The sequence below is a fragment of the Amborella trichopoda genome, chromosome 13 (genome assembly GCF_054954075.1).
Source record: "Amborella trichopoda isolate Santa Cruz 75 chromosome 13, AtrichopodaSantaCruz75HAP2 v2.0, whole genome shotgun sequence".
NCBI lineage: Eukaryota > Viridiplantae > Streptophyta > Magnoliopsida > Amborellales > Amborellaceae > Amborella > Amborella trichopoda.
Window position 1 is genome coordinate 14,774,561 of NC_142348.1, and position 12,352 is coordinate 14,786,912.

General features: G+C 37.7%; 1 protein-coding gene across 2 annotated transcripts in view; it reads left to right on the plus strand.

Annotated features, from left to right (window-relative positions):
• The first annotated feature begins 217 nt into the window (after positions 1-217).
• Positions 218-12,352, plus strand: part of LOC18428087 (MAP3K epsilon protein kinase 1) — a 53,586-nt gene continuing 41,451 nt past the window's right edge. For both annotated transcript variants that reach the window (XM_011622838.3, XM_088855478.1), the window contains exons 1-3: positions 218-412; positions 558-703; positions 901-1,035. In XM_011622838.3, the coding sequence (XP_011621140.1) occupies positions 644-703; positions 901-1,035 (195 nt within the window). In that variant the 5' untranslated portion in view covers positions 218-412; positions 558-643. The remainder of the gene's footprint in view (positions 413-557; positions 704-900; positions 1,036-12,352) is intronic.

Genomic DNA, 12,352 nt, shown 5'->3' on the forward strand with positions numbered 1-12,352 from the left:
AAGAAAATGATTTCAAAAGTTGTTTAGACTGGTCAAGTAAGAAGAGAATGGATATCAATGGTATTTCAGTAAATGACCAGGGCTTCCTTCGTCAACATCCGAACAAATCTTTTGGCGGGTCCGGTCAGCATAGCGCTTTGGAGTCCAGCTCATCTCCTTCGCTCTCTGGACCCAGCCAATTGCTTATTCCTGCGACAGTTGTCCTCCCCTATAGATTACCCCTCTCGTCGCTCCTCCAATCTTTTCAAGCGACCTGGAGTTCGATTTCCAGCCAGAGAAGGGTCTCCTATCCTTTTAACTGAAGGCCATAACCCTAATTCATGGCTCACTCTCTCTAGGCACAACAACCGCTAGTCTCTGATGACCTAGGGCGCACAAGTGTAATGCGTGGTTCAATGGAGGTTCATTTCTGGTATGCTTTGTAAATGCGGTTCTCCTTTGCTAGAATGAATTGCATTTCTTCACTTCCGTTTGCAGTTGTTGGATTTTCCTTGTGAATTATTGTTCTTATTTCCAATTTCCTGAATTTTGAATGGAATTTGATGCTTTGGTCCTAGGGCTTGGAGCACAGTTCAAGAATGAAGGATCTGATTTCTGGTTTGCGTGGTTTGGGTTTGGGCTTTGAGTTGGGGCTGACTCCACAATGTCGAGGCACGCAGCTTCGTCACACTTTCACAAGTCGAAGACGCTGAATGACAAATATGTGAGGAGTTTATTCCGTTTGTTTGGTTTTTGGGTTCACATTTTGAATGCTTGGTTTGGTAGTATTTTAAATGTAAAGTTTGCGATGTCGGGTTGTTTATGTTGCTATGTAGGAAATTTTTTGGTTTTTTTTAGTATATAAGAAAATAAGGATTAAAGTGATTTGAATTGGTTACGATTTGTTGTATATGGAGACAGATGCTTGGAGATGAGATAGGGAAGGGAGCTTATGGCCGCGTGTACAAGGGTCTTGACCTGGAAAATGGTGATTTTGTTGCCATTAAACAAGTTTCATTGGAGAATATAGCTCAGGAGGATCTTAACATTATCATGGTCAGTATCCTGTTGATCTTTTACATGGATAAAGATGTTTTTTGTTTAGGATGCCATTTCTTAAGATGCAATGACATTGTGTTCCTGTATGTTTTTTCCTAAGTATTTTATTTTCTTAGCCAGATAGTTTATGTTCTGATCAAGCCTTTTATATTCATATATGTACAAGAATGATGATGTTAGTCCTCCCGCATGTTCAAAAGTTTAACCATTCAGCCAATGCAAGCATCATGATGCTAGAAATTTGTTAATCAAACTGACAGAAACTTCTATTGGTTGAAACCGCCAAATAGTATTTGTTGAAGCTAAGAGTTACAAATTCAATACGGAATCCATTATTTTTAGCACATTGTTAAGGGGAAACTGAAAATTGCAAGGAGTCATTGGTTGTAATTGTAAAGCCACTTTGTTCGCCACTAGAAGTTGAAAGTGGACGGTGTGATCTCGCAGAATATGTATAGTTTAAAATTTTTCATTCTTTCTTTTGCAATACCGGTTAGATCACTTACATATGTCAAAAAATGCAACATTAGTTTACAAAAATAAAACCTAATACAACCTAGGATCTTCTCTTGCATACCATTTGCAATTTTATACAATCAAACAAAAATACCATGCATGAAGAAACGTAGAGCTTTAGAATTACCGTATAACTTGCCTCAGGTACCCAAGGACTTTGTACACCCCACACCGGATCTCCTCCATTGATGGCGCAATGGGATCAAGGTCTTTCTTGAATCTCAACAAATGGGAAGTAATACCAAACCCTTTACTCAATTTCATAGAGCATGAACACAAATATAGGTTTTTCCCTTCTACTCATCTATGTGGGGCGTGCCTCCCCCTTTCTCTATGTTCTAAAACCCTAAGAGTGTAGCTCCATTTTTCTTTTCTTTTCTATGAGAGAGAGAGAGAGAGAGAGAGAAGAGTTGAGGTAGAGAGAGAGAGAGGGTGGCATGCCACCTTGAGGGGGAGAGAGAGAGCTCAAGTCTTAGGGTTGTGTTTTGAAGACCCCCCCAAAAGATGCTTATATAGAACTGAGGCTAGGTTAGGGTTTCTTTAGGGTTTGGCATCCTTACGTGATTCCATCCAGACCATTGGTCAAAGGTGACTTGTGGGGTGAGAGATCTTAGCCATACAATCAATAGATCAGCCATCATGATCTAATAGAAGGTGCTAGAACCTTATCCCTCAGCTTCCTTAACCAAATCGTATCAAATATTATGCATAGAGAAATTATGTCAACTCTTTCCTTTATTTTCAAACAATCTTATTCATTTTTGAAATCAACTAGCCCGTTTTTACAAAACCTTCCTATTTGCTTTCCAAATCAATTTGGTTGGCTTATTACACAAGCCTCAACATTTAGAAGGTGATAGATGGTGGGATGTACCACTTATGGTAGTATAGTGGGCCCCACACCAATATTAAGATGGGCCTCAAATGGTGGGCCCTCATGTATTATGGGCCCCCATAATAATTAAAATATTTTAAGAATCATAAAATGAATTTTAGAAAACAATTAATATTTTTATTTTCTCTCTGAATAATTAAATACCTGAAAATGTAGTTTAAGCTTATTTAAAAATCAATTTCGATGAAATAAAATGTCCAGGGACTGGTAAAAATTTATTTTAATGTTCATTTAATACACAATTAATTATTTATAAATTAATTTGATGGGAATCAGATCTAACTTTTTTAAGAAAAATGCGAAAATACTAAGGCATTCCATCTCTATTGGTGACTATGTCCCACACTCACCTTCTCAAACTGACCCAGTAGTTTTCATGAACACCCACTGTCTATTATAGGGGTTCATGATTGGACTACCAAAGCCAGCCAATAGGTGATGAGAACACTATCCCAGTCTTTGGGCTACCGGTTCTCCTTAGGGACAAGCCTAGGTCACACAAACCTGTGTACACTCATCACAATTGATGCATGGGGGCTATCTTTAGCACATGTACATGTAACACCCTCAATGGTGTCTATTGTTTTAACCCCGAAATGTTAAGTCGCAGACACGAATGATTCTTATTTGTGAAAACAAGGATCCAAAAGCATTATATACAAATCATGACAGAAAGAGCTTAAGTACAAGTTTGAGTTACATAATGACTAAAATATCCCTTACCCTGCTTTTAAGCCTTGGATAATATCAATTCTTACTAATGAAATGAGGATTGAACCTCTTATGCGACTTGCATAAGGGCTAAAATTCATTTTAGCATAATATACATTAGTGAGAGATTATATATAAGGTCTTAACAGTCCTCTGAAATCAGAAATCCACATATATGGGTGCCATTTGTTACAAAGTGGTTCTGTCTATCTTGAATTCATGACTTTGTGAATAAACTGCAGCTTGTATTTTGAAGTTGCTGTAGGTGAGAGCTGGACTGGCATCAGTCTTTCTCAAAATTGTGGCAACCTACATTAATGTATCTGGTCTTGTCATGGGATACATGTTTGGTTGATTTTTTTGGGGCATCCATATTACCTTTGTGGCCAACTGTACATCTTGCTACTTAAATTCTTATATATACTGATAGAGGTTAAAGCCATATGATCTCAATGAACGTCCTTGACATTGCTTTATGTCGAGTCTTTGCACTGGACTGAGACACCCTGTCTCGTTTGTTGCTATGCCCAGAAACAAGTAAATCTTCTGTACAGATGTGGTACTCAGTAATGGTCATGTATTCAGATGCTAACCTTGTTAGAATTTGTATAGCCAACTAGTTGAAGATGTCTAAGCTAGCATAATAAATGAATCTCCTCATTTATTTATGCTGCAGAATTTTTATTTTGAGAAAGTATGACAAGTGCCCTCTATCCGTCATTTGGGACTGTTGTTGCAAAGAACCATTAATGTGCAATGTGGTTGGGGTGCTGTTAACATCAATAAAATCATCTAGAAATTTGGAGACTTGAGCACTACAACGTATCTCAAAGAGCAATGTTAGCTATGAGGAAGGTCCTTAAGTGTCAAGGAAGCTTTTCCTTTTATGCCCCTTTCGGTCTCTAGTGGCAAGATTTAATGGAGCAACACCTTGAATTCCCACCTTTGGTCCTCCCCTCCTCATTGACACAAGATTAACTTAAAAAACTCAACTTCCTTGAGGTCCTAGTTGCCTTGTTTCTTCTTCCTATAAATTCTAGAGGTATGTGATTCACCTCATTTTGATGGTATTTGATTTTATCACGATTTACTATATGTGCATGGTTTAACTGTCTGCCAAATTGTCTAGAGTTTAGGCGTGCATTGGTCTTCATGGCACTGCGGTGTGATTCTTTACTCAAGAGTTTCAACCTATGTGATGGACATCCTATCAAAGTTGCAAGTGTCTTCAATGTAGTGTCTCCAGTTCCAAGGAACTTTAATATAAAGTATTAGTCTTTCCTTTTCCTTTTTTTTTTTGGAAAATTTCGTATAAAACCTAATTCCTCATATTATTTCATAGTAGGCTCTCCTTCCGTTTTTCTTTCAAGTGGCATAAGGAAACCCTCAAGGATTCACCGTACCCCCTCATCTCTTATCTCCCTCTTTTATTGACTTTTGACTATAAAAATTGGTCCCAACAAATCTTTTAATACCATTTCAATCCAAAAACTTTTTAAACTCTCTTTTCCTCTTTTCACCCATTAAAAAAGTGTTTGGGTTGAAATGGTATAAAAAGATTTGTTGGGGCTAATTTTTATGATCAAAAGTCCATAAAAGAAGGAGATAAGAGATGAGGGGGTACGGTGAAATCTTTAGGGGTTTCCTTATGCCGCTTGAAAGGAAAACGGAAAGAGGGTCTACCATGAAATAATATGAGGAATTAGGGTTCTATATGAAATTTGCCCTTTTTATTTTTGGGTGTTTTCTTGTTAAAAGCAAGGGAGCACATTGGAAGAAAAACCAAGAATGCTAGTTGGTTTGAATGGTGCGGACATATTAATAAGTGGGATAGGGGGATGTGGGGAGGAGAATATAGATCACAGAGAGGACAAATCTGTTCTCATCAAGGGCTTCTCTTGTAGAGCCCGCAAGAGCCAGCAATTTGGTCATATAATTGGCCACTCTAAGAACATTTTGCAGCATCACTTGTCTGCCCATACTTAATTTGTAAATCTCCTCCATAACATTGGCCAAAATGCATGCTTGGACCCTTCACCTAGAACCTATTTACGTTCAATGGGTTTCATTCGGCCTTGAGAAGGAATTAAAGAAAACCTTCAACCCAGTGAGAAAACTTTGAGCTTCTGCCTCCATGGCATCCCCAAGACCAGCAGGCCTAAAATAGCAACTGGGAGACTCCAAGATGGTCCCCGATAACCCCCACCCCTGAGGGTCCAGGGTTGTATAGCAAGCTACCATCGAAGTCAACTGTTGATTTGTTTGAGTCTTGAATATTTCATTGCTTGTATTTGCTCTATTACATTTTCATATTAGAAATTTCTTGATTAGCAACCTATATTAGGTCATTCTCTCGATAAACTTATTTCCTTTGTTGGCCTGCTTGCAGCCTGTTCCTTACCTTTTTTCACTTGCAAATTGAAGCATGATATGTTCATATACTTGTCCTAGCCTTTAAAGGCACCAAGAGCTAATCTATGTGACATATGTGATAACTCAACTGTATCCCATCCACGGGAAAATTTGCATCTTATATCAAGATGAAGCCTATCCGACCCCAATTAATTGGGAAAAGACTATGATGATGATGATGATGATATCAACATGAAGCTTCCCTCTCTTCTTATGCTTAGAAACTTGCTCAGAGTGACTCAATGATACTTCACATTCTAACGTCTAACCAGTCGCCTGAAGTTCCTTGTATACTTATGTCTACCCAGTCCCTTGAAGTTCCTTTTATCTTTTTTAGGTCTTTGACTTATTGATGCGTGGACCTGAAAAAACATTCAGAAGTTGGTTGTGGTAGTTGCCAAGGTGGTCTTAACCAAACTTATCATTCTATGAGTGATATTAATTAGTCATCTCGAGAAGTGAACCTGCTGATAGCATCTCTACAACCATATCCATCTTTTATTTGCTGTGTAAATGAAGAAACAATTTATTGTGGTTGCCCAGGAATGAGGTCTTATAGTGAAATGGAATTCCCATGTTGCTTTGTCATTGGATCCATATTGTTGCTAGAGAGCTTTGTTTGATATGTAAGTCTTTCACCGACATTGCCTATAAGAGCTCAAGAAGCTTCATGCAAATGATTATCTATGTTTCTTAATGGGCTGCATCCTCTATCCTAGTCATGAACAATTTGACCTTAGAAGTGGGAATCTCCTTGTGCTGACTCTCCTTGTCCAGAATGGTGAAATGCTTTAATCAAAATTTTGTCAGTTTTATGTTCCCTCTCTTACTTTTGGTCATCTTTCTCCATGATTACAATTTTAATTTAGATGTCTGCCCTTTAAAATGGTTAATTTTGTGCCTCCACCATTAGTTCAGTGATCCATTTTGTGAAGAAGAGGTTTGATTCTCTCATTTCACATTGGGGTATTTGCGGTCCATCTATAAAACACTAAAAGACTTACCAAATTACTTACCGATGTCATTCTTTACCAAAACAGCCATTTCACGTTCATCTATGATAAATTGTATTGTCTAGCAGCATTTTGATTTGGTGCCGGACTTGTGGCTTTTCAAAGTCTTATGATTGGTTGACATGTTTTGGTCCTTCTTTTGCTGTTGAAGCATACCATCCACATGGATGCATGAACATATTTCTTGAACTTTTACATTTCATCCTGTATTTGTGAGAAGTGAAAATCTATTTGCTTGAGGTTGTAGTTGCTATCGATGTTCATAATTTTAAGTGCAGTCAAGGATGTAAAAGTTCGCTGCTTGGCCACCTAGGTGGCCACTTCGGCAGCCTGGCTGATAATCTGCCTAGTCGTAGCCTAGGTGGGGGATCTACATCTCTGCCTAAGCGCCCAAGGAACGTGGCCCCTTGACAACTCTTGGTATAGGGCAGAAATATGCCCTCAGCGGAGGGATTTGTTTTTGTCATTTTTCGACAACTCTCTAAAAACAAAAATTTTTAGATTTATCAAGAGATCGAAAAATTTTTCAACCGTTTTTAGTTCTCACGAAATCCAAAGACATTCTTCCCAATTCGTTTTGGAGCTTGGAGTGATTGCAAAAGAGGACTTTTAGCAAGCAAAAGTCACCTATTTGGGCCATTATCGGTTCCATTTTGAGAAGATTAGTGTATTACAAAATTGTAATTAGGGTTTGTATTTTTTGTTTAAAATGTATCATGATTTGTTATTCCTTCCTTTTTGGTTAATTTGTTGATATTTTAATAGTTTTTATTTGGATTAATGTCCTATATTCACTAATAACTGGTGGAAAAATGATGAACGATAAAAAACACACATAAAAGATGAGAAAAGGGTTCCAAAAATAAACAAATAAAAAACTGATTAAAGATCATTTTCTCTAAAAAGTGAGAAATAAAAAAATTTAAAATATAAAATTATAAAAAGTCTATAGAAGAGTAATTGTAAGTCAATTATTTTAAGTCGGTTATAATTGATTTAGTCAAAGCTGAAATCAATTATAGTTAATTATAAATCAATTATATGTACCCTTGAGTTTGGGGGGACTTTGACGGGTCCGAGTCAATTTGTCCCAATATGAAAACACTGGTTTGCAATCAAAACATGTAGGGCATCATGTTGCAATTAATTTAAAGGGGACACAAAATTTCATTATATATTACTCCAAGTAGAGAGAGAGAGAGAGAGAGAGAGAGAGAGAGAGAGAGAGAGAGAGAGAGAGAGTAGTCAAGAAGATGGAGGGAGGTGTCTGGAGGGATGGGTTACATAGCCTCCATGCTGCTTTCTATATTTTTTATTAACTTATGTACGAATTACAATAATCCCTTATTTCCTTTATTTATTATACTGATGTCCTTAAGTATATAAGAAAGGACAAGAATGCCTCATTGGCCAACGAACAAGGCACATAACTAAAAGAATTAATCTTCAATACTTCCCCTCAAGCTGGAGCATAAATATCATCCATGCAACTTGTAACAAATCATTTGAGTCTAGTTTCAACCTTGATTAATATATCAACCAATTAATCCTTTGACTTCACATATGAAGTAGATATCTGCTTACTTGCTACGTTCTCCCAAGTAAAATGACAATCCACTTCAATACGCTTTTTTCTCCCATGGAATACTGGGTTGCTAGCTATATGGATGGCTGCTTGACTGCCACAAAACATCTTCATTGGTTCAGTAACTGTGAATCCCATCTCCTGGATCAAGGTTTTCGGTCACAAAAACTCACTTATAGTATGTGCCATTGCTCTATATTCAGTTTCTATGTCAAACCTGGTTACCACATTCTGTTTCTTACTCTTCCGTTTCACCAAGTTTCCTCCAACAAAAGTACAATAGCCTGTATTAGACCTTCTATCTAATGGAGATCCTGCCTCATCGGCGTTAGAATAGCTCACAATGTTGAAATGGCCATTCTTTATAAATAAGCCCTCATCCTAGGACCCATTGAAGTTATCTCAAGATTCTCCTCACATCTCCCAGTGTGGTGTCTTGGGAAAATGCATGAACTGGCGCACGACACTCACTGAAAGGTTATGTCCGGCCAATCAATTGTCAGGTAGATAAGTCTACCTATGAGCCCTCTCTACCTGCCTGAATCTTCATACACCTCTCCTTGATCCACTGATAGTTTAGTACTTGGATCCATAGGTGCATCAATAAGCTTGGCACCCAGCCCCTGTTTCTATCAACAAATTTGTTACATATTTCCTTTAAGACAAACTAATACTGTACTTGGACCATGCTATTGCAATTCCAAGAAAATATCATAGTTGTCCCAGTCCTTTGTCTAAACACACTGTTGTCGCAGATATCTCTTCAACTTATTAATTCCTTCTTGATCACTTCTTGGGATGTATCATCAACATAAACCACCATGACAATTGTACCTGTGGTCTCTGAATAAATATTGAATAATCTACATAACTTCTTTGAAACCCATATTTATAACAATTTTGTTGAACTTATTAAAGCATGTATGTGGGGACATCTTACAGTCCATAAATGGCTTTCTTCGACTTGCATACCTTGACTGATTCCCCCTGAGCTACAAAGCCTAGTGTTTGCTCCATGTAGACCTCTTCTTGTAAATCACCATGAAGGAAGGTACTTTCAACATCAAATCGCCACAATGGCCACCCCATTTTGGCTGCTATAGATATGATCACTCAAACATAATGAAGTTTAGCATCAGGAACGAATCCCACAGAGTAGTCGATACCAAAAGTTTGTGTATACCCCTTTGCCACTAACCTGGCCTTTAACCACCCACAAAACCATCTGGTTGATATTTAATTGCATACGGCCATACACCAACGACGTCAAATAGGTATATTTCTTGACTTCTTGTTGGCAAAGATTTGTTCACTAATGGACTGATATTCAGTACTAAGGTCAGATAAGAATTTTGCAACTCGAAATTCTTCCCGTTGCTTCTTTCGTAGCTCTATATAATTTGATTAGGGCTGATACATGTTCAACGCTTCCCACATACCTCGAAGTGAATCACTAATCTCTTGTCACCTTGTTATAAACGGATGATATTCTCATAAGGTTGATAAAATCATTAAATGTTCTTATCAAAAGAGTATATCTCATGCAAAGCCTCCCAAACTGTTTTAGGAGTATCAAGAAACATCACATTCCATATTATTCCATAACCAGGTTATGAATTCTCCTTAAGCCATTCCTCATACCTACTATCTGATTTTTTGGGTCCATTTTCAGTTCACCAAGAAACACTTTTATCAACTGAGCCCATAGAAGGTAATTGGACCCATTTAATTTCACAGAAGCAACTGGCGTCCAATTATGTTATGGATGTTGAAAATTTCAGGCTAACTTGCACTAGTCATGACGGTAAGATGTGCATGTACAAGGAGAATATTCAACACTATAACAAGCTGGATACACTTGGAGGTCTTAAATTAATCTATTGAATCTTGTGAACCTTGAAGACAACACAAAACAAGTTACATGGAGAAGTAGTTCTCTTTTAGATGTAGACAGACATAAATCTCTCCACTAGAACTCTTACACGAACTTCCATAGGTTGTCAACTGCATCAGCCACAAACTTTTGACATATTTCAGTTTGATTCTTTATTTCCAAGGGAGGAAACAGTAAGCACAGATAATCATATTGGTTTGCGCACAAGGCAGAAAATTGAGATGTCCTTTGATAAAATCAACGTATACAGAATTAGGCTTCTTTTTTTTTTTTTTTTTGAGGGTTTTTTTTTTTAATTCTCTTTGTCTTTCTCGTTAAGGCAAAAGGAAAGAAAAGAGAAAAATTTAGATCTATGGATCTCTTTGTTTTGATACCATGTTAAAAGTATAACATCAAAGAGAGAGAGAGAGAGAGAGAGAGAGAGAGAGAGAGAGAGAGGTGTACAAGTGAGAGAAAAGTTAGAGAGAGAAAGTTGTTTAACTTATGTGACCATTTAAAGGCCCTATGAGAGCATGTACTGAAACTATGCATAGTGAAATGTGTGGTCCAGATTGGACTGTGAGACATTATTAATGCCGAGACGCATTCAAGCTTTGGCTGGCTATGGCTCAGGGTTATGTGTAAAACCTATAGCCCTGAGCATTTGTACAACACCGATAAGGGTTTTGATGTGGGGTTATCCCTTGATGAGGTCGAAGTTGTTCCCAAGGTGGTTGGCCAAGGGACTGGATGTGACCCTTGTGTGTGATGGTTGGCCAGAGAGGACAAAGGTCAAAATCCTCATCATTACCATCACACATCATGTACACTAGATAGCCATCTGGGAAGCAGCCATTTGGATGAGGCTGTGTGTTGTGTACGTGCCGAAGAGATGACACCCTGCAACACTGGACTGTGTTGGAAGGACCCCATGTAATATCGTGCTAGTATGAGGCTTGAACTTATCTCCAGGGGGGGACTTGTAATCCATAGACTTGGATCGTGACTCTTTTATTTATTGGCTAACTTTGATAGTCCAATCATGAATCTTTATGAAGGACTATGAGTCATGGGAACTATTGGGTCAGTTTGAGAAGGTGCAGTGAGATCCGGTTTTTTAGAAATGGAGTCCTCAGTATATTTGTTTATCCAGATCCAATTCCCATCAAATCTTCTTTAATATGCACAATTATGCTTTAATTATATTTTAGATAATTAAAAGGAAGTTTTAGACCTTTCTTGATATTTTATTTTATTGAAAAAGGATTTTTAAATAAGAAAAATTGTTTTTCTCGATATATTTAATTCACAGAGCAAAATAAAATATTTAATGGATTTATAAAAATATTTTTATTATTCTAAAATATAATTTAGGGTGTGGGGGCCCATTGGGACTTTGGCCCACCACAAATAAGCCCACTAGTTGGGGCATGGGGCCCACATGGCTATCCATGTGTGGGTCCCCCCACTCCCTCTTCTTTCCTTTTTTAACTTTTGTGTTAAAGCCACCTTCTTGATTGAAAAATAAAAGGAAAGTATTATGCAGAGAACTTGTGTGTTAAAGCCACACGCCCAAGCCTAGGTGCTTGTTTTTTGCGTATGTATTGATCTTAGTCAAAGCTCTATCCTATGTCATGCTTTCAAGAGGTTTTTCTTAGGCTTCCCGAGTTTTGAGATGAGGCTAGACCAAGTTTCGTGTGCCATTGGTGAGGAGACCTGGTGTGGGGTGTACGAAATCCTTAGAGGTAATCTGAAGTAAGGTATGCGGTATTGTCGTATTTCCTGTTTTCTTGAATTTATTCGAAGTGATGCAACTTTTTAAATTTATGTTTTGTATGAGTTTTTGTTTTGATAGCAAGCAAGTGAGAGGCCTTGGCATTCTTTGTGGTTTTATTGGTTTATATATTGTATTTGGACACTTGCAAGTGATCCTGGTGGTAAACTAAAGAAAGAGAGAAAATTTTTAATCGGTAGTTACTTGCTTAGGTCACAGTCCTACTTTCAAATGTAAGTTGGAGAGAGAGGCAAGAAAATGGAGAGAGGTGGCTGGAGGCAGTCCCGTTGGGGTTACATAGCCTCCACTCCTCTCTTTATATTATTTATAAACTTATGTACAATTTAAAGTAATGCCCTTATTTCACTTATTTATTACACTAATGTCCTTAAGTATATGACAAGGACAATAATGCCCTATGGGCCCACAAACAAGGCACATAACTAAAAGAACCTATCTTGAACATATATCATAACTAAATGATGTGGTATGCACTTTCTCCTACTAGGTAATCTGTTTGTGGTTTGAGTTGTTT